This window comes from Paroedura picta, chromosome 12 (genome assembly GCF_049243985.1).
Source record: "Paroedura picta isolate Pp20150507F chromosome 12, Ppicta_v3.0, whole genome shotgun sequence".
Classification (NCBI taxonomy): domain Eukaryota; kingdom Metazoa; phylum Chordata; class Lepidosauria; order Squamata; family Gekkonidae; genus Paroedura; species Paroedura picta.
Window position 1 is genome coordinate 30621441 of NC_135380.1, and position 20257 is coordinate 30641697.

Genomic DNA, 20257 nt, shown 5'->3' on the forward strand with positions numbered 1-20257 from the left:
TTACTGGTACAATTCCTATTAATGCTTTTGAACATTCAAAATACATAAGAGAAAAGACCATGTACTATTTTCCCTTATCAGAGGACTTGCAAGAGGTAACAGATACAGATTGGGGGACTCTTCTGTACTTTTGTCATAACACCAGGTAGCCATTTTGACTGGCCTTGTAAGATCAGACTTAAGACTACAGAGCATTTTCTAAGCTGATTGTTTTTAATGGAATTAGAAAGGCATAACTCTGCTTAGGATGGCATTGACTCCCACTGTATGTGGGAGGTTTTTCCTCTATATTTATTCGAGAAAAGTTAAATCTAAGAAATATAGTATGACTCTGATCAGCTTTCCTTTCCCTAATATGCTCCTCTTGCCCAGTATCTTAGATCACTTTCTCTATTAAATAACAAAAAAAGAGAGAAAGAATTATACAAATTCATGCAGGATGAGGACTATTAGAAGTGGAAGCTAAGGACACAACCCCAATGCACTTAATACCAGACACTATAAACAAATGACTAGACTTCCCAAATAACTTTTTACTTATGAAGAGGCTTTATTTATTTTTTTAAGCATTTATGCCACCTCTCCAGAGACGGTGTACAGAATCATACTATTGGCCCATCTAGTTCAGCATTGTTCCCTCTAAATGGTTGGGCAGAGAACAGCCTCTCTTACATCTTCTACCTGAGATCTCTACCTGGAGATGCCAAGGGGTGAGCCTAGAATTTTCTTCATTCAGTGTGCATTTCCTGTCAACATCAAATAGCCTTATTGATCTATCTAGCTCACTACTGTCTGACTTGAGCAGCTGGCCAGTGTCTCAGGCAGCAAAAGATGTCATCCCCCCCCCACACACACACACACTTGTTACCTGTTAGTCTTTAATGGGATTTGCCAAGGACTGAACTGTATGAACTGTACAACTTAATCCTGCCTACTTCCCTTATAGTGCTGGGAAGAATGGGATCCCATCTCACTCACCTTCCCCTCCCCTGGCATTTTCAATGGTCACTTCTTTTTCCAGGCCTTTCCAGGTGACAGTCATAGAGTGCAATCCTAAGAAGAGTGACAGCCTTCTAAAACCTTTTAATTCAGTGGACTTAGATGGGTTTCACTGTGCAAACCAGTTGCTGCACGGTACAGCTCTACCTTCCCTTGATCATTTTTAGGCAGTTAGGGAGGTATCAGCTCATTACAATGACTTGGGGAACACTGCCCCCTGGTGTTATTGAAAGCATGTCTTCAAACCTTGTACAATGTAACTATAACAAGTACCACGGTTAATCATGCCAAGAAGGTTCAACTCAGTAACATGAATTAGGACAGGGGAGGAAGGGTGACCATTTATGCTGGTCACTACCACATTAAAAACTTTCAATCAAACACATTTGAGTTGTGTCAGTAAGAAAGGTGTGTTAAAATGCCTAAATAGATACATAAATCATGGGGGGGGGGGAATATGAGCAACATACTAAGAATATACAGAGTTGCAGTTATAGTTTCTTCTTTCAACTTAACTCAGTGAATTAAACTGGGCACTGGTCTCAGGAAATATTCCTTTCTGGAACCCACATACCTGCCTTAGTATCTGAAGTTAGACCAATGTGATATAGCTGTTAAAAGCAGAGGATTCAAATCCAGGGAACCAGCTTTGATTCCTCACTACTCATGAAGTCTGCTGGGCAACCTTCGGCTAGTTACAGTTCTCTCAGAACATCAGCTCTACAGGGTGCCTGTTGTAGGAGAGGAAGTGGAGATACAAGCCACTGAGACTCCTTCCAGTATAGAAAAGTGGGGTGTATAAACCAATACTTCACTTAACAGAAAATAAGCAGGTTGGCCATATAATTTATGGCTGTCTTTCAGTTAAACAAATCATACTTGATTAATCATCTGAGCTTTAATCAGTGACTGTCACAGATTTTTACAGTTACATACTTTGGTTTTAAATCTGCTATCAGATTAATTGGGTAAAATACATCCAACCATAAGATTTTTATATCAAAACCTGAGTTATTTTTTCCTCTGCACTGATTCTTTCTGTCCCTGAATATATCTTTGTTGGATCGAAAGAAATGCCACATCACATGGTTTTCATGCTGCTGTTTGGTTTAATTCTTGATCATATAATTTTAGCTGATATCTGCATTTCAGTTTTTGTTGCTGTTTTCTTTTTCACACGTTATCACAAGAAGTTGTCTCAGGAACAGAAAATGTGAGTTTGAGGCATAAATATTTCAACTAAGTAATTGCTGCATTCTAAAATATATCAATAAGCAATACACATTAAGGAGTCGAAAAGAAAACACATCTGGTCAAATGTATGCAATACATTATATAGAGTCAATTATAGTTTGGGGTTGTTTTTTTTACAGCTAGCAGCTTTTAACCTCTGCTTGACGAATTACCAACTAAGGACAGTGGAGAAACCACTTGTGTTGCAGTCACAGAGCAAGACCCCAACCACTCCAGACTAGGAAGATTTAAGAAGGAAGGAAGAAAAGGCAGATGAGATTCTGGCTAGGAAGTGGTGGGGCAGAGGGAAAAGGCTTCATCTGCAAACATTCAGTGTTACACCCCAGAACTGTTTGGGGGGGCAGGTAATAGAGGAAGAAATCATTTTAAAAGTTAGTTTCTGCTACAGTTGCCGGCTTCAGGCTGGTGAATACCTGGAGATGTGGAGTGTGGAGCCTGAGGAGGGCAAGATTTGAAGATGGGAGGGATTTCAGTGCGGTATAATGCCATAGAGTCTACCTTCCAACTCGGTCATTTTCTCTAGGTGACGATCTCTGTCGCCTGTAGATTAGTTGTAATCATAGATCTCCTGCCACCACTTGGGAGGTTGGCAGCCCTCGTTCCTGCGCATAAGAGAATTTTAGCCCCAGAAACGTATTTGTTTCATTTGCCACGAATCAAAAGGCAGAGAAGACCGCACACTGGAGATCTAACGTGATCTCAGTCACGATCTTAACACGGCTTGACAAAAGGGGGAAGGCGAGGGCTGCCGATATGTCATCCCTCCTCTTCCTACCCCTGTGGAGTTACAATTGTTACCACTCACCTGGAAAAGCCGCCGGAAGTAGGACCTCGCTCTGTGCACCGTCCAAAACATTCCCTCCGGGGAACTGTGACTCAGACGGAACCTTCGTGCTTGGCTTCGCACAAACCGCAAACTAAAATCAGCATTAAATTTTAAGGGGGGGTGGCGACACAGGCGGGACAGGTTCACCTTCCGCATATAAGGCGGAGCCTCCAGCAAAGTGTAAAGCTGAGGGGAGGGAGAGTCAACTGTGGCGCACGGCGGCCAGCTTCCTTCCCTTCTCTTCTGTGCAATGCTGTGGGGCTGATGTTCAGTCCTGAATGGCCACCTTCATCTCGCTTCTTTGTGGGGAGATGCTCCCATCTGCGCACAGGGATTGAGAGATTGGGGAAATGGTGGATTTCTGTCTTTCGTTCCTCTTTCAGTCACTTCCAGACTAGCAACCTTGTTCTAGGGATTATTTATTTATATATATGGTGTGACCATGGCAGTTTTTTACAGTTCTATATAGCCTTGCCACCACAGTTTGATCTGCTTAACATCTGCCAAAGTCGAAAAAAACAAAAATTGGTCAGAATGTTCACATTTTTTTTGTAATGCTGGTTATATGATACTTATACTAGTGCATATATCATTCAGGACTGGAATGTGAAGGGCAGGGATCCGCAACCTTTTTAAGCTTGCAGAAATCTTTGGAATTTGGACATAGCATAGTGGAGACAGCTACAAAATGGCTGTGGGCAGGAGGCCCAGCCATCTGTAAAATGGCTACTGGGGCTTACATTCTGTCACACAGTGAATATCTTCCTGCTGTGGTAGCAGCTGCTGCCAAATAAAACTTTTACAAAATCTGCACAGCCAGTCAAAACCCTTGCAATGCAAAAAATTCACCAGGCCTTACCCACTTTCTAAAAATACTTGGTGGGTCGGGGAGTGCCATGGCACCCATGGGCTCCACATTGTGGGTTAGGCTTAGGGTTTGTGCATGCTTACTGTCCTCCTGGGACTGAAAACAGGGTCAGAGCTGCTCTCTGACAAAAAATTGATAAATTTAAGCCCTGGTGGAAGGCCCACAGTGTCTTGCCCATATAGGATTCAGAAAGGGGCTCTTTTGTTATTTGCTTACATTTTTATTCCGCTCTTTAAAGATGCTTGAAGAGATACTCTGTGCCTTTAACAAGGTCAAAATCTCAACTGGTTTAATTCTATCATCGTGGAAATCTGAATTTTTGTCCATCATACCCCTGTCAATCAGGATAGTCAAGATGTGGAGGTTACATAGTGATGCTGTTGAAGATGTCCTTCACAATGGTTTCCTGGGTAACAAAGCTGTTTTAACTTAATCAGCCCCTGCTTTTGGTAAACTGAGAAAGCAAACCAAAGATACTGGTCCACAATGACGGAGTCTCAGAAGTGTAATTTCTTCCCTCAAGAGCCATACTATATTCCTGGGTAAGTCATCACATTCTGCTCTATTTGCAGATGCTGAAAAACTGAAGGCTCAAATAAAACTGCAGCATTTTCCCCAGTTTGGCTAAAATAAACTGGGAAATTATTTACATGCCTTTTATATCCTAGCATAATTTCGGTAGTTGAGTGGAGCTCCCAGGATACTCTTGTGTACCAGGAAGGGGGGGGGGGAAGTATGGCAACAGGAGAGGCTTTTCTGCCATTATGATATTCGTTTCGTCATCTGGATAGTTTCTGTTCAAGAGCAGAATGCAGGACTAAAAGGTCCTTTGAGGAGCTATCTCTTTGCTTGACACAGCATTGTTGTTTAAAACTTTTCTACCCTGCCATTATATACGGAGTCCCCAGGCTTACAATAGAAATTAACACAATAAAACACATTTTTGAATAATCATAAAACAACCACAATACCGAAGAATAAAGCCAGTGTTTTTTTGTTTGCTTGAAACAACTTGACTTGTAACAATATGGTGGAGACGGACAGTGGCATCAGGTCACCACCAGCTTATGGTGACCCCATAGGATTTTCAAGGCAAGAGTCATTCAGAGGTGGTTTGCCATTGCCTCCTCTGCATTACAACCCTGGACTTCCTTGGTGGTCTCCCATCTAAATACTAATCAGGACTAACCTTGTTTAGCTTGAGATTTGCCGTAATCAGGCTAGCGTGGCCTATCCAGGTCAGGGCTGTAACAATATAGCTAGACTGAAATAGATCACATATAATAATCGAACCTGGATATGATCACAGCATTGATTACTGTGGCCTGGCCATAGCTTTTGGAAGACTGGCCATAGCTAGCAGCTGAAACTGATGAACAGTGCTGCTTACCATGGAGGAGACTTGAGCCTCCAAGGATCCAGCTACCCACAACAATATCAGATCTGGATTCTTGAATTTTAATAGTAATAGCAGAGATAATTTCTTCCTGAAATGTGAATTGAAGCAGGAACATTTCCAAGTAAGACTATCACAATTGTAGTCACAAGAATAAACATATATATATGATGCACCAGAATTAATGTACCTTTTCTGAAAGACAATGAAGACCAGTGTGAATTCTCCCTCTTATCTGCTATTTCATTTCAAGGTATGCAGGGTTTTACCCTCAGATCCGCTATCAGGTTGGAAAGACATATGGCAGAACCACCTCCCAATTACTGACAGACCCTGAGATCCCAAGAAGTTCTTCCTCGGTGCTGGCACCGCTGATCAAGCCAAAGTTCATTGAGGATTTCAGCCAAAGGAGAATCCCTACACATGAGATGATGGATCAGTATCAAAGTTACATCCCTCGATACACAGGTGAAAGTAGACTATTAGTGAAATTGTAGAGTTGAGGGGAAGGGATTATGTCAGAGCCAGCCTCTGGGATTGGAATTATGGGAAGAGAGCCTACCACCAACCAGAGATATCTGGCCCATCCTACTAGAAATGGGAGATGACCCGGAGATCCCTACAGTGTGCCTTAAGGGAGCAGATCACATCTGATCATGCTTATCTTAAAAGAGCATAAATTTGTCACATTCTGCTCTTTAACCAGTCTAGACAAATGAATGGATAAAGATATAGCCATGAGTGGCAATCAGCCAGGATGGCTAAATGAAACTTCCATGTCAGAGGCAGTGTAAGTCTGAAGGGCAGTTTCTAGATGGGTATGCAATAGAGAGGTACAGAGATGCAACTGGAAGTCTCCTCTGAGGACCTGAATTATGCAATTACACCCAATGAAGAATTACCCACACTCAAAGGATGCTGCTTTGGTGATATACCACTTGGATCTGGTCGCTTTTCAGAGAAACCTCCTCTGCGAATGGTTGCTCTGGGCCTGTTTAATTGTATTCATTGCTGCATGCTGGTGAACCTTGGGAATTACTGGTTTAGCTAGACAGATTAGATTGTTTTGAAAAGAAAATTGTGATTACTACAAGCCAAGAAGCTACATAAAATTGTCATGTGCTGCTAGCCCCTCTCTGCTAGTTTCTGATGAGGCCTTGTTCACATGAGCTAACATTACTTTTGCTTGTTTTTCAGGTGCTATTCCTTATCAAGGCCCCATTCTTCTCCCGGACACAGAACCCAGGCCCCCTGTACCAAGGACTGGGGCCCCACCTGCTCCCCAGTCATGGCCCAATGACAATTTGACACAGCTAGTTGAACAGAGAAAATACTCTCCATGCCACCCTGGCATCAGATTATCATGCGGACCAGGATGGAGGCAATTTGCAGCCTCTGCTGGCACACAGCTGGTATCAGAACAGGGCGACCGGAAAATGATTTGCCACCCTGATATTCCACTGGTGTGCGGGCAAAAGGAGACACATGGCCCCTGCAACACAGACATTGCTTTATCATGTGGGCAGGGCTGGAGGAGTGCTCCTTTGCGCACTGGAGCTGATCAGGTATGTGTGATAGCTCGTTCAACAGACAGGACTACTAGTAAGAGTGGCTAAAGCTGGAGCAAATTCTTCTTCCATGGCCCTTGTTTCTTGGAACAACCTCCCTGAGGAGGTGAGGATGGGTTGTATTCTGGCCTGGAAACACTATATTCTTGTTCAAAGGAGTTATTAAGGGCCATTGAAATGAACTCAAATGAAACTTGTAAAGTTGAGAGTATACAGCAAGAAAGTCCTTGGAGGCTTCCCTGCTGTATTCTTTCAACTTTACAAGTTTCATTTGAGCTCATGTTTTTTCTTTTGTAATATTTGTGCAGAGCATGGTTTACACTGGCAACCATAACCCACCGTGAATTGAGACAGTGCAAAAGTAGGATAAAAGTACTTATCAAGTGCTCCAATGAGCATGGGTTTCCATTTGGGCAAAAACAATTTAGACCAGAAGCATCAGCTGATAAGGAAGGCAGTGAGGGATAGACAATAAATCTCTTAAGGAGGAATATATTCTGTAAATTTGCTTTGAAACTTGGTTGTAATCCTGTGGGTCTGAATTGCAGAGAACTTGGTGTCTCTGCTGACCATGCAGTCCTTGAGCTAACAAGGTCCAAGGTGGGGGGGTCATTGTTCTCCTTCAAACTCCCTGATTACAGTCAGAAGTCCCTTTTATTCCATACCAAAAAAATAGATGTTCCGTGAAAAGGAATGGACAAAGACAAAACTGGAGGAAACGTAACTAGCTATATAATCTTTGCAACAATCCCTTGAGGTAGGCTGGGTTGAGAGTGACAGGTCTATGGCCAGTGGGAATGTGAACTAAGATCCCCCTCAGTCCTAGTTTAATCCTCTTCTGCACTACCTTGTCTTTCCACTTCTATGCTAACCTTGCAAGTTATGCTTACAGCTCACCCCCATATGACTTATTTTGTGCAGCTCCCAGCACCAATAAGAATTCCCTTTGCCTTTCAGCCAACCAGGATTGAAGCAGTGCCTCTCCCTCAGGTAACAGAAACAGTGGATGTGAGACGGTTTGGACGGACCCCCAAGCTAGATGTGCCCAACCTCATTCAGCGTAAAGCCATCTCAGGTAGGCGGGCAGAAAAAGAGACAAAGAAACTCTTGAAGGAAATTAACCTAGTATTGCACCTCTGCTTCTTTCAATCCTATCCCAGTTAAAGAACTAGGGTGGCTATTGGTAATAGTATGAGACTATGTCCTGGGAGATCTGGATTCAAGCTGGCTGGGTGGCATTAGAGCAGCCTAGTCTTCCTCACAGGGTTGTTACAAGGCTGAAAGGCAGAAAGGAGAGCATTGCACATTGCTCTAAGCTCCATGACCCTGACCTGGAAAGCTGAGGCTAGCTCAAGTTCGTCAGATCTCAGAAGCTAAGCGGGATTGGCTCTGGCAAGTATTTGGGCAGGAGACCTCCAAGGAACACCAAGGTTGTGATGCAGAGGTAGGCAGTGGCAAGCTACCCCTGAAGGCCTCTTGCCTTGGAAACCCCCAGAGGACCTCCATAAGTCAGCTGTGACTTGATGGTACTGTCCCCCACTACTGAGCTCCACGGAAGAAAGGTGGAATAAAAACAAGAGACTGGATAGATAGAAAACGCCTTCTCCCATGCCCTGATGTGATTCCAAAACAGAACCCAGGATGGGGTTACACAAATAGGGGCTGTCTCGGTTCTCAGTGACTCTCATTGAGTTGTTAAGGGGTTGGGGGGAAGTGCTGCTTTTGTTGAGGCAGTGCCCTCAATGATAGATGGGACTGTGTAGAGTGGGGTGGGGTAGAGAAGGGCTGAAGGGGAAAGGCCTGATGTAATGCAACCTTCCCTTCCCATAAAACATAATGGTTATAGTGAATTGAACGGTCAAGGCCGCTTCTGAACGTGTGCGGAATTCCATGTCCTGTCTGCTGAGCCTCCATGCCCTTAGAATTAAGGAACAGTGTTATCTTGAAGGGTAGATGACACCACAACCAGGTAGGCCAGAGCCCCTGTACCTACTTCTCTGAAGAACCCAAGAGCAGGTTAGCAGCTACCTCATCTGTTTGACACATGTTGCACCAGTCTCAATCCTCTTGGGCTGCTTCTTCACCTAAAGAGGCCTTATCTCTCAAGCAATCACCACTGTCCACTTCACAAGCTAACTGTGGAACCTGAAAGGATTCTTCTCAGAACCTGGTTGCCATCTTGTACTTCCAGAGCACAGAGAGCTGGCTTTATCTACGTTATTAATGCAAGAGTTTCAGGCCTCTGGACTAACCTCCTCATCATGCAGGAGGTGAGATAAAGTCACGGAGGCTAGAAAATCATCAGAGAAATAGCAATCCCCAAGACATTTGTGAAACTTTAAGGCTATGCCACAAGTGGTCCCAAGGCTTCCCTTTCCTTCTGAATTAAACATAGGAGTACATTTCCTCCTAAATATTGTTCTTTGTCCCTAGTGGAGCCCACCCATTATGTCTATGCATGAGTCACTGTTCTGGGTGAGTCTCCTGTCAAAGAAACCCAGATGTAGAGATGTAAACCTTCTCTTAGGATGGAATATTCTGCTGCTTCAAACATAGTTGAACAATCTAATTATACCCAAGAACAAAGCACAGTAGAATCATCCACCCCAAATTAGGGACAAATGGATTAGCGACTCATGAACAGATGTGTGGAAGTTGTGTTATATTCTGCAACTGGAAGTTATTAACCCAGCCACATATTCTGTGGAAATGAGTCTCCACCAAAGGTCAATTCATGGGAAACCTGGCCAGAGAAACAAACCATGCAGAGATGTTACAGGCATCTTACTCCGTAGATGGTACTCAGAGCCTTTTATTATTCCAGTCATTAGCAGTTGGGGTGTAATAGGCTGGTCTCTGTGCCACAAGAATCTCACTTTTGCACAGCATGCTACTGAAATCAGGTTCTCGGGCCAGCCAAATTTGGCTGCTGTAGCCACAGGTCTAGTTACACACTGGCTATCAAGCGCCCCCCCCAGCCAAATGAGTAGCCCTCAGGCCCACGAGCCCAGTTCAACACTTTTGCTGAATTACTTTTGGAGCCCAAAGTTCTCTTGATTCGGCCTATGACCCTCTGCACCCAAAACTCTCTCTCTTCCCTCTCCAGGGTATACTGGTTTCATCCCCCGCTTCACCTGGATTATGGGAGTCAACTACCTGAAGGGAGTCAAAGATGCTATGAATGAATTTGACTGCAATCAGGTAAAGTAGATCCCAAGGAGTAGGCTGGGGTACAGGGGGCAGCTGGTATTATTTAGTAGCAGGTTGGTTACAGACTGACCTAGCATATTTCACCCCCCCTAACACACACACACAAAAGAAAACCCTGCAATTGGTCAGCACAAGTACCCTCAAGAGGGTGGCTGGAGGGGATTCCTCTCTGCTGCCTTCATCCCACAGCTGGACTTCTGTCTTGAAGGCCACCAGCTGAACCAGTCCTCCATTTCCGCTTTCGCTTAGGGGGAGGCACGCAGGAACAGGCGCATCTGGTTGAAAAGCAGTCCATAAAGGCAGTCCATAAATCAAGAACAAACCAGACTTAATTGGGCCCAGGTTGGTTTTGCAATCCCAGGCTTGACCTTCCGGCCACTGCTGTTTTTAAAAGCTCTCTTGTCTCTATTAAAAGATATTGCTGTTTTTTGAAAGCTTTCGTTCTTGCAAATACTTGGAACTTTATTAGTTACCCTCTGACTCTTCACTGAACTTGGCATTTTTAAATTGAATTTTCTGCTACTCGTTTTAGCCTTGGGTTGCAAAAAAAGCATTAAGACTGATTTCCAGACTGTTGGAACAAAGCCTCCTGTCTCATATCTGTGATTTATTGTTCAGCACAATTTGATTTTAGAAACTCCCAACACCCTCTAAATATAGTAAGGCAAGCTACAATGACAGACTGGTAAACTTAACAGGCTTTGCCTGTTGACAAGCAGAAAGGCCCATGATTAACCAATGGACTGGGCTTGCCATCAGGCAATCCATCCCTGCAGTCCACTTAAGCAGACCAGGAAAATTCTGTTCAGAGGCCGCAAATCCTTTCATGTTTAGGACAGCCAGAAACAGGAAGTGCCACTCTTCCCCAGTCTTGCCAATTTACCCCTGCTTGTTCGTGGAATTTCCCCATTAGGCATGGCAAGCCTGGGGCATCCCCTCCTGTCTTTTGTACACTATGGCTGTTTCTATTATGCTACAGACCAGTAAGTCATACAGAGATGCAGCAGGTAGCCTCCTCTAGGATGTTCTTAAAATGTTTTCCTTCTCAGATAACTTTAATGTGCTCTTCCACTGTGGAGGGAATGGCCACATTCACCACCAACTGATTAGTACAAAAAAGACTGGAGATGCCATCACAAATACCATCCTTAACATTTTATGAAGACTCAAAACTGTTTTAAGGCAGTGGTAACTGTTAATGTGTCATAATAGCCACAGGAAATGATTAATGGGTGAGTCATTCTTGGACCTCGGAATCTAAAGATGTGCAGTTGGCTTGCAGCCTTCATTAGGAGAAATCATGCTCACAAGCAGGAACTAGGGGAGGACCTAGGGGAGGATTTCCTCTGCAGGAACTAGGGGAGGATTTCACCCCAGTCTCCCTGCTGCGTGCATTTCTGAAAAAGTAATTCTGCTTAGTGTTGTATAATGTTCTCCAACCAAGGTAATATACTCTTAATGCTGCCAATGATAATCTACCTCAGCAGCTCAGGGGTGCTGATCTAGTACTAACACGTTTTACTGGAGGACTGTTGGGTTAGTTTGGTCCACCTCGCACATAGTCAAGCTACCATTCTCTGCATAAGCTTGGTAGAAACAGGGCCAGACTTGACACCAGGGTTTTCAATTACTAATCTAGATGGGTTACATGAAACTTGATCATTCAAAGGCAGTACACCTCCAAATACCTGTTGCTAATGGCAGCGAGGGTAGGCCTTTATGCCCTGCTTGTGGGCTTTTCCAGGACAGTTAAACTGGCCACTGGGGGAAGGGGATGCTGGATGGATCAAATCATTGACAAGCCTGATCCAGCAGGTATCTCATATTCTATTTCAAGTACCTTGGAGGAATTAACTTAATTGGCTAGCTGAACACCCTCAATACCAGTACAGAGAAGCAAGGACAACCTTGCCAGATCTGGGTTGAAGGTAAAAGCAAATAGATTAGAAAATACCAAAATATAACAGCATGCTCATTTGGGGGGAACATGTTTGTCAGTGGAACTTGGAAGATTTTCCTGCACACACCAATGCAATTTATATGAAGTCCTGTACTCTCCTGGGGTCACTGGGGCTAAATTCGGCAGCACCCATAAACCAAGGCAAAGAACTGGCTGCACCTTTCACCATCCAGTCTCTCATTTGTCCTTTCACAGGAAAAGATGAGAAGCCCAATGTACAGCTTTGGCAAGCGATTCCCCTGCACCTACTGGCCCAATACCAAGATTTACAACAGCCGAGGCCTGATTCCATTCTACACTGGGTTTGTGCCAAGTAAGTCAGCTACCAACACACCCAAGCAAGTCATAAAAACCCAACCCGCTTCTGAAGACAAGGGAATATTATTCCAATCATCTCTCCCCCACTTAAAGTGAAAAAGATGTTGCCCTCTGGCTACAGAAAGCAAAGGAAAAGCTAGGAAGTTTTTTATACCCTGCCTTTCTGTACCCAAAGGAGTCTAAAAGCAGCTTACAATGGCCTTGTCTCCCTCTGGAGGTGGGCTAAGCTCCAAGAGGAATGTGACTGACACAAGGTCACCCGGCTGGCCGCATGTAGAATGGGAAATCAGGCTCCACAAATTAGAAGCAGCCACTCTTTTAACTACACCAAACCTCAGTAACAGAAGCAACAGCTAAGCTGGTACCAACTTTCTCCAGAGAAGGCTATCAGAAGCATTGCTGCACCAGGCCCATATCTGCAAAATGCAGTCAAACTTTTTTCATCTTTGGAGATCGATTGCAATTTTTTTTGCAAAGGCCAGACTATAGTATTAATCCAACCTTTCTCAACTTTTTTTTTTTTTACTGTTGAGGAACCTAGAACATTCAGGTTTTGAGAAACCTCGTGACAATATTGTGTAGAATATGGTTGGGAAGCATAGCTGTCAGATCATACAGGGGAGTATCAAATAGCCTTCTCTTAAAGCCCCAAAGAGGCAGTGTGACCTTTATGTGCAATGGGACCCTATAGTGCTAGATTCTCATTTCCAAACTGCTTAGCTGAGGCAACAAAACCTCTAAAAAAGCCAACCAGACACACCTTTGATGAAGCCTGTCCTGTTATCACATGTTGGGTGAAAACAAGTCTGAGCAGAGACAACTGACTCAAGTATGTCATCTTCTCAGCCATCAGGCACAACTATGCTCTAACCTTTGGAAACAGCACCCGGGAAGCTTATTACGATGAACTACTACGGAGACAACAAGCAGCGTGAAAAAGCTTTTAATGTCTGTACAGCATCAGACAGATGACATCAGGAAGAAAGCTAGAAGTGCAGAACAAAGAAACCAAGAACAAGGTTGGAATGAATAAAGTCCATACAAGCTTTAAACAAAATTTACAGGTGTTAACTGCCAAGGTCTTAGGCTGCCTCCTCCTCTGCCTCTTCTTCAAACTCTCCCTCCTCCTCAGCTGTGGCATCCTGGTACTGTTGGTACTCAGAAACGAGGTCATTCATGTTGCTTTCGGCTTCTGTAAACTCCATCTCATCCATGCCTTCCCCGGTGTACCAATGCAAGAAAGCCTTGCGGCGGAACATAGCTGTGAACTGCTCGGAGATGCGCTTGAACAGCTCTTGGATGGCAGTGCTATTGCCAATGAATGTGGCTGACATTTTCAGGCCCCGGGGAGGGATGTCGCAGACAGCGGTTTTCACGTTATTAGGGATCCACTCCACGAAATAGCTGCTGTTCTTGTTCTGCACATTCAACATCTGCTCATCCACCTCTTTCATGGACATGCGGCCCCTGAAAACAGCAGCTACTGTGAGATAGCGTCCATGACGGGGGTCACAGGCTGCCATCATATTCTTGGCATCAAACATTTGTTGTGTGAGCTCTGGCACTGTCAAGGCACGGTACTGTTGGCTCCCACGGCTGGTGAGTGGGGCAAAGCCAGGCATGAAGAAATGCAGCCGAGGAAAGGGGACCATGTTGACTGCCAGTTTGCGCAGGTCAGCATTCAGCTGCCCTGGGAAACGCAGGCAAGTGGTCACCCCACTCATGGTGGCAGACACCAAGTGGTTCAGGTCACCATAGGTGGGAGTTGTCAGCTTGAGGGTTCTGAAGCAGATATCGTAGAGGGCTTCGTTGTCAATGCAGTAGGTCTCGTCTGTGTTCTCCACCAGCTGGTGCACCGAAAGGGTGGCATTGTAAGGCTCGACCACAGTGTCCGACACTTTGGGGGAGGGGACCACGCTGAAAGTGTTCATAATTCTGTCTGGATACTCTTCACGGATCTTGCTGATTAGGAGGGTACCCATACCAGAACCAGTACCACCCCCAAGGGAATGTGTGAGCTGGAAGCCCTGGAGACAGTCACAGCTTTCTGCTTCCTTCCTCACAACATCTAACACTGAGTCAACCAGTTCGGCACCTTCAGTGTAGTGGCCTTTGGCCCAGTTGTTACCTGCTCCACTCTGACCTGTAAAAAAAGTCCACTTGTTAAATAGAGTCAGAGATATTTTTTTAAAAAGGAAATTAATGCAGATTATCCTTTCCCTGAGCCTGTCTGCCAACAAGGGTTACTTTGTTTGTCCACGTGGCAATAAAGGCTCAGGGCTGGGTTTTAGCAGTAGCTTAGTTCCAAACTGCACAAATGATCTCAGCCCCACCAGTGTACATATTAGCATGTTTGAGATCACTAGTTTTCCTGGTTCACACCCTTGAATTGCTCATACATACACAGATCCTGGTAAAGCTCAAATACGTAAGAACAATATCCAAGCCAACCCAGGATGAACACGCCCTCTGGCACAAATCTTATGCAAGCTTTAGAACATACTTCCTGGCAAGCCAAACGTTTTACAGTACAGGGATTTTAGCGTATATCATTTTCACAAGTATGACAATGATGAAGAATCCATGAAGATGGTCCTTTTAACCCAGAGTTTAAACAAATGTTTTATGGCCATCAAGATCATGCCAGGTGCATGCATTATATAGAAACAATTTTCTGTACTAGTCTGTACACACAATATTAATGCTAGCACGTTGGCAGTTGGCCCCAAGGAATAAGTAAAACACAAAATGCTTGTTTTTAACGTACTTCAAGTTGTCACATATCCCCCAACCCAGTTTATATTTGTTCTCCCCACCAGTAAAATTCGGCAAACAGGTTTAAGGGTTGCAGTTGTGTTCAGCCACCCCAGCAAAACCATACAGTACCCACCAAAAACAAAGTTATCTGGGCGGAAGATCTGCCCAAAAGGGCCAGAGCGCACTGAATCCATGGTGCCAGGCTCCAGATCCACCAGCACAGCCCGAGGGACATATTTGCCACCTGTGAAAGAAGATAGCAATATTAAACAGAGGTGTTGCTAAACAAAGCACAGAGGTGTGCTTAGTCCACTTGCTAAGTAGCATGTGCTGTTCCAAACCAGCAGGGGGACACCTTGGAATTTTAGAAGTGCTACAAGCCCCAGAAACAAATGGCTACTGCTTAACAAGCCTTCAATAAATCGTTGTTGGGCTTAAAGGTGCTATTGGACTCAATTTGTATTCTGCTACTTCAGATCAACACTGCTCCCCACTTGAATTAAGCTCTAGTTATTTAACCTTTTTTAATGTCTCCAGAACACATTCCTAAATATGAAACATGTACTATGCATTCAAAAGATGTCCACAACCAGCAAGCCAAAAACTAAGTCTCAGCTCCTTCAAGAAGCCATGCAATGCTTTTATGTGAGTAATAAGTTTTCCTGAGGCTAGGAAAAGAGCAGTCAAGTTTATTTACATAGACAGACGAGAATACAAAGATTAAGCACGATAAACCTTTAAAACTTTTAAGTGATATAAAAACTTCAACAGTTTAAATAACTAAAAAGATATGATAGTACAAAAGTTGCAAGTACTTCATATCCTTTTGGCGGGCTTGAACTGCGTTGGCAGAACAGAGTCCAATGAGAGGAAGGGTTGATCCCTCCTGACTGGCATCAGTCCCATCAGCAGTACCTTCCGCTCACCACCTCCAGATTACCTCATCAACTGACAGAGTCCAACTGGCATTAACTATACAAATCCTGTTCTTCCTCTGCCATTCCCTATCATAGCCATGCTTAGGCAGCCAACATATTTTTACAAGCTGGAGCAAATCCTTCATTCCACCTAAAGCCCCTAAGAGTTTGTATTTTTGCTAATTGATATTAATATTAGTGCTTACTAAAAGCTACTAGCTATTTTACTTAAAAAAAAGCAGATTCACACATGCTTATACGCACTTTGTGCCAATAGATTACATTGGAAAAAGGAAAAAACATTCAGCCAAATGTAATAAGGCCGGCTTTTCTATAATACTTCTTTGAGAATTAAGCAGATATGAAAAAGGTTCCCAGATAGGCTCTTAAGTAATTACATAATGCTCCCAAGGGAGTTACCGTCGGGGGGGGGGGGGGGAGACCTACTTACAAAATTCATCTGAAATGATTAGGCCAGAACTTGGAACACGAACACTCATTCACTGCTGCTTTCCATAAAAACCAAGAATTAATTTCTACAGAAGAGATAAGGGGACGGCTGCTAACATTCAACTAAAAAAAATCATGGCCTCAATAGCGTCCATAATAAAATTAACCAGAAACATCCGGGGGGGAGCCAACAGTGGTCTCTCCACTGTATAAGGGAAGCTGGAACCCAATCAACACCCAGACGAACTGCACTGACCAACCCCTCCACCATTTCCCCGAGGGCCTCACCAGTAGCCTCGTTGTAATACACGTTGATACGCTCGAGCTGCAGATCGCTGTCACCATGGTAAGTGCCGGTGGGGTCGATGCCATGTTCATCTGAGATCACCTCCCAGAACTAAGATGTAATAACCGCAAAATTAGTATACGGGAATGGCGCAGTAAAACTAAGGCGGCCGCAATGTAGGCCTGTACCTCCCCGGCCCCGCCACCGCAGCCCCAAACGCACCTTAGCGCCGATCTGATTGCCGCATTGACCAGCTTGCAAATGCACGATCTCTCTCATGATGGCGGATGTACGTAGCGTGTGAGCTCTAAGCTACCCTTCTGATCTCGTCGGCGGCGCAGAGAATACTGGCTGCGTCAAGGTAACGGACGCAACTATATATTGCGAGACGCAAGAAAGTGGGCGGGCTTTAGTAGCCTGCGCGCGCCCCTGCAACCTCACTCCACTCTACTTCTGCATGCCTATTGGACGCTAGCTATGAGACGGAGACGACGATTGGGTAATCCCGCTGCCGGTCTTAAATTACAATAAAACGAACATTTTTGGCTCGAGCTTGCTCTCCCTCCTTCTTTTTCATTGATCCGTTGCAACGGGCGTCTCGCCCAGCGGCTCCTTCCTCCTCCCCTCCTATTGGTCCGCTCCAATTCCCTCCCTTTCCAGTAGCCCAGTGTTTCAACGTCTTTTCCTGTTGGATTATTTGAATGATTGATAGCGACTGTTGATTGGCTCCTTCCTTTGTGAAGCGGGAGGAAGGCGAGTTAGCGCGAGAAGAGTATTTTAGTAACGGCCGCAGAGGCGCGCTCCGCTCTGCTTCGCCAGTAACCTATAGGGCCTATTCGTGATGCTTATTACGTTATTTCTGTAGCGTGCAAGACATTGCACCTTTACGCTATTGGTGTAATGGCTCGATTCCTTACAGGCGGTTGCGGGGGACGCGTAACCATGGCTTCTAATAGCCATGGGAATCTAGTACCACGGTGATCTCCAAGGAGACCTGCTACAAAACCTAGGCAAGGTTCCGAAACACACTATAGGCGACCATGGCAACGATCTGAACACCACTTCTCTCTTGACAGCAGTTGTCCACTGTCACAAAAGTGACCTAGTAACATTTGTAGATGTATAACACAGATCAGATTGCACAGCAAAGAAAATAGGCGACTGGTTCATTAGAAATACAATACAGGCACAATTAAGATAGCAGTAGCTACCTCAGTCTCACCGTCCCAAAATAAGACTAAATTCCCACTTAGTATTTCCCCTGTTTGAGTGAAACTCCCAGGGTTGTGAGCATAAAACAGAAGATACAAAACACTTTATTCTCATTGGAGAGTAAGGTAGGGTATAAATTAAATAAATGCATATAAGCTCTTGGAAGCTTAAAGAAGTTGTTTTTAACGCTTGCCAATCTGTCAGTAACTGAATCCAGGTCTCTTCCCTCTTTCAAATCCTGCTCAATAGAAGGTTCTCCAGGCTAAAAACCTTTAACCTCTTTCATCTTTCTTTATTGGGAAGATGTTTTTCACCACCTTAAACATTTTAGTAGCCCTCTTCTGGACCTGTACCAATGCAACATCCTCTTTGAGGTATGATGATCAGAACTGTACACAGTATCCTAAATGAAGCCGCACAATTGAATTCTACAGGGTTATGATACTGGTTGACAAATCACCTTCCTAATAATCCCCAACATAGCATTTTCCTTTTTTATTGCAGTTGCATACTGAGTATACAACTTCAGTGAGTTATGTACCACAACTCCAAGAACTCTCCCCTGGTCAATTTCCACCAAGTTGAACCCTATCAAAGAATATTTATAGTTAGGATTGCTGGTTCCAATGTGCATTTACTTTGCACTCATCTATGTTGAACTTCACTTGACATGTCGATGCCCACTTGCCCAGAAGTGCCTCACTACACGGAACAACTTAGGCATTCACAGCTTACTCCCAACTCCAAATCATTAATGAACAAGTTTTAAAAGAACTGGACCTAATACTGAACCCTGTAGTATCCACCAGGTATCCTGGTGCTTTCTCCACCATCATTGCTTTCTCCACCAAAGAACAGCCTAATGTGTGCCTGTAAGATCAGAGCAGGCTTTCTTAACCAGGTTTTCTTGATGGCTCTGGAAGGATTTTCTGAATGGGTGGGAGTTAATTAATTTTAATATATTTTAAAATTTGTTAAACATTTATCAGGTGACTCCACATATGTGGTCATGCTGACCCCACCCCCCAATGGCCAATGATGGGCCTTGGAGGGGATAGAAAGGAGAGGGTCCCTGGGTGGGTGTGTGCACAGCTATGCTTCCCAACCATCTTCTGCACGATTATATCACTTCTGGGGTTTCTCAAAGCTAAAACCTTGAGCTACTTGTAACATATTTTCCAGCTGTTGCTGTTTAGTAACATAGGTCCCCCATATCAATACAGTATTATTCATCCAGTAACACTGCAAATGGAAATAGACACACATTTTTAATGTCTATATTCTCATCCCAAATATCCTTGTCTGACCCTCCAGTCAGCAGCTATATATCAGAAGGCCCCATTTTGGATACATATTAATTTCTTCCACTCAGTTAAAAGGTATCATAAGGCCATTATGTTTTTTAGAGAGCATATCAACTTTTATGTATTAGCATTCAATGTTAGCTGCTACAGAGTACAGTAACTGCAAGAAGTGAAGGGTCAGATTGTTTACTGAATGTGGCCCATTTTCATGTGTTAACATTTACCGACCTGTGTGCTTGAAACAGCCACCTGCACTCAGGCCAGAATGTTACTTTGCAGTGATAAAAACAATGAGATTTCTGGCTTTTTTCTTGTTGTTCACTCTATTTTTAAACCTAATTGATTGTAATTTGGAAATGCACATCTTCAAGGAAGCTTTTTTTTCTTTATGTGGCTATTATTTTGAGTAGTAACTCTCTTTTTTCATTTAAAAGATCTGTACCTTATGAGGATTTATTACAATCCTTTAATATGACTGTTTATAATGATACTATTTATTACTTTGTCCTCCAAGTACATTTGGAATATGAATCACTGGTATTTTGGAAAGTACAATTGCTAAAAGGTACTGGTGTGTGTGTGTGTGTGTATGTGCATGGACTAAAGTTGTAAGCTCACTGGAAGAATAAATTTCATAGGAGTGCGTGTGACATCTTTGGGTCTAAATACTTATTTGAAGCCATAGGACTTTTGCCTCCAAAAGTCTGTACATGTAGCTACACAACCCAAGAATTAGCACTGAAGGTACCTTCCTCACTTAACATCACTACAAAGAAAACCCCTGTTTTCTGTAAGAAATATGTAGTATTCGTACAGGGCTTTCAAATTTTCAAATACCACCAAACTGCTTTGTTATACAATCCTTAAAACTCTAAGAATGGTATTATTATGTGTATCCCTAAAACACTCTTCATAGTCCTTTTACAGTACAC

The 20257-nt window shown here is 43.8% G+C and overlaps 3 protein-coding genes across 23 annotated transcripts in view; 1 reads left to right on the top strand and 2 right to left on the bottom strand.

Annotated features, from left to right (window-relative positions):
• The window catches only part of EXD3 (exonuclease 3'-5' domain containing 3), a 179421-nt gene extending 176292 nt beyond the window's left edge, over positions 1 to 3129 (bottom strand). For 8 of the 20 annotated variants that reach the window (XR_013225940.1, XR_013225939.1, XR_013225942.1 and 5 more), the window contains exon 1: positions 2667 to 3039. Coding sequence is in view for 7 of the 20 variants with exons in the window: in XM_077306278.1 (XP_077162393.1) it covers positions 2667 to 2742 (76 nt within the window). In the remaining 13 variants the exon portion in view is untranslated. The other 12 variants (XM_077306293.1, XM_077306291.1, XM_077306280.1 and 9 more) reach the window with 7 other exon arrangements.
• Positions 3130 to 4384: 1255 nt separating this feature from the next.
• CIMIP2A (ciliary microtubule inner protein 2A) lies at positions 4385 to 13382 on the top strand. 2 transcript variants are annotated; one of them, XM_077306314.1, is made up of 7 exons: positions 4385 to 4489; positions 5597 to 5811; positions 6541 to 6908; positions 7869 to 7986; positions 10018 to 10112; positions 12277 to 12394; positions 13246 to 13382. In XM_077306314.1, the coding sequence occupies exons 1-7, from the start codon at positions 4434 to 4436 to the stop codon at positions 13332 to 13334; spliced, it is 1059 nt and encodes a 352-aa protein (XP_077162429.1). In that variant the 5' UTR covers positions 4385 to 4433; the 3' UTR covers positions 13335 to 13382. The 2 variants fall into 2 exon arrangements, with proteins under 2 accessions (XP_077162429.1, XP_077162430.1); XM_077306315.1 differs by lacking the exons at positions 12277 to 12394; positions 13246 to 13382 and adding an exon at positions 10371 to 10459.
• On the bottom strand, positions 13327 to 17213 carry TUBB4B (tubulin beta 4B class IVb). Its single transcript, XM_077306301.1, has 4 exons — positions 17032 to 17213; positions 16812 to 16920; positions 15290 to 15400; positions 13327 to 14542 (listed from the first exon to the last, which is right to left on the bottom strand). The coding sequence occupies exons 1-4, from the start codon at positions 17086 to 17088 to the stop codon at positions 13482 to 13484; spliced, it is 1338 nt and encodes a 445-aa protein (XP_077162416.1). The 5' UTR covers positions 17089 to 17213; the 3' UTR covers positions 13327 to 13481.
• Between the last annotated feature and the right edge of the window lie 3044 nt (positions 17214 to 20257).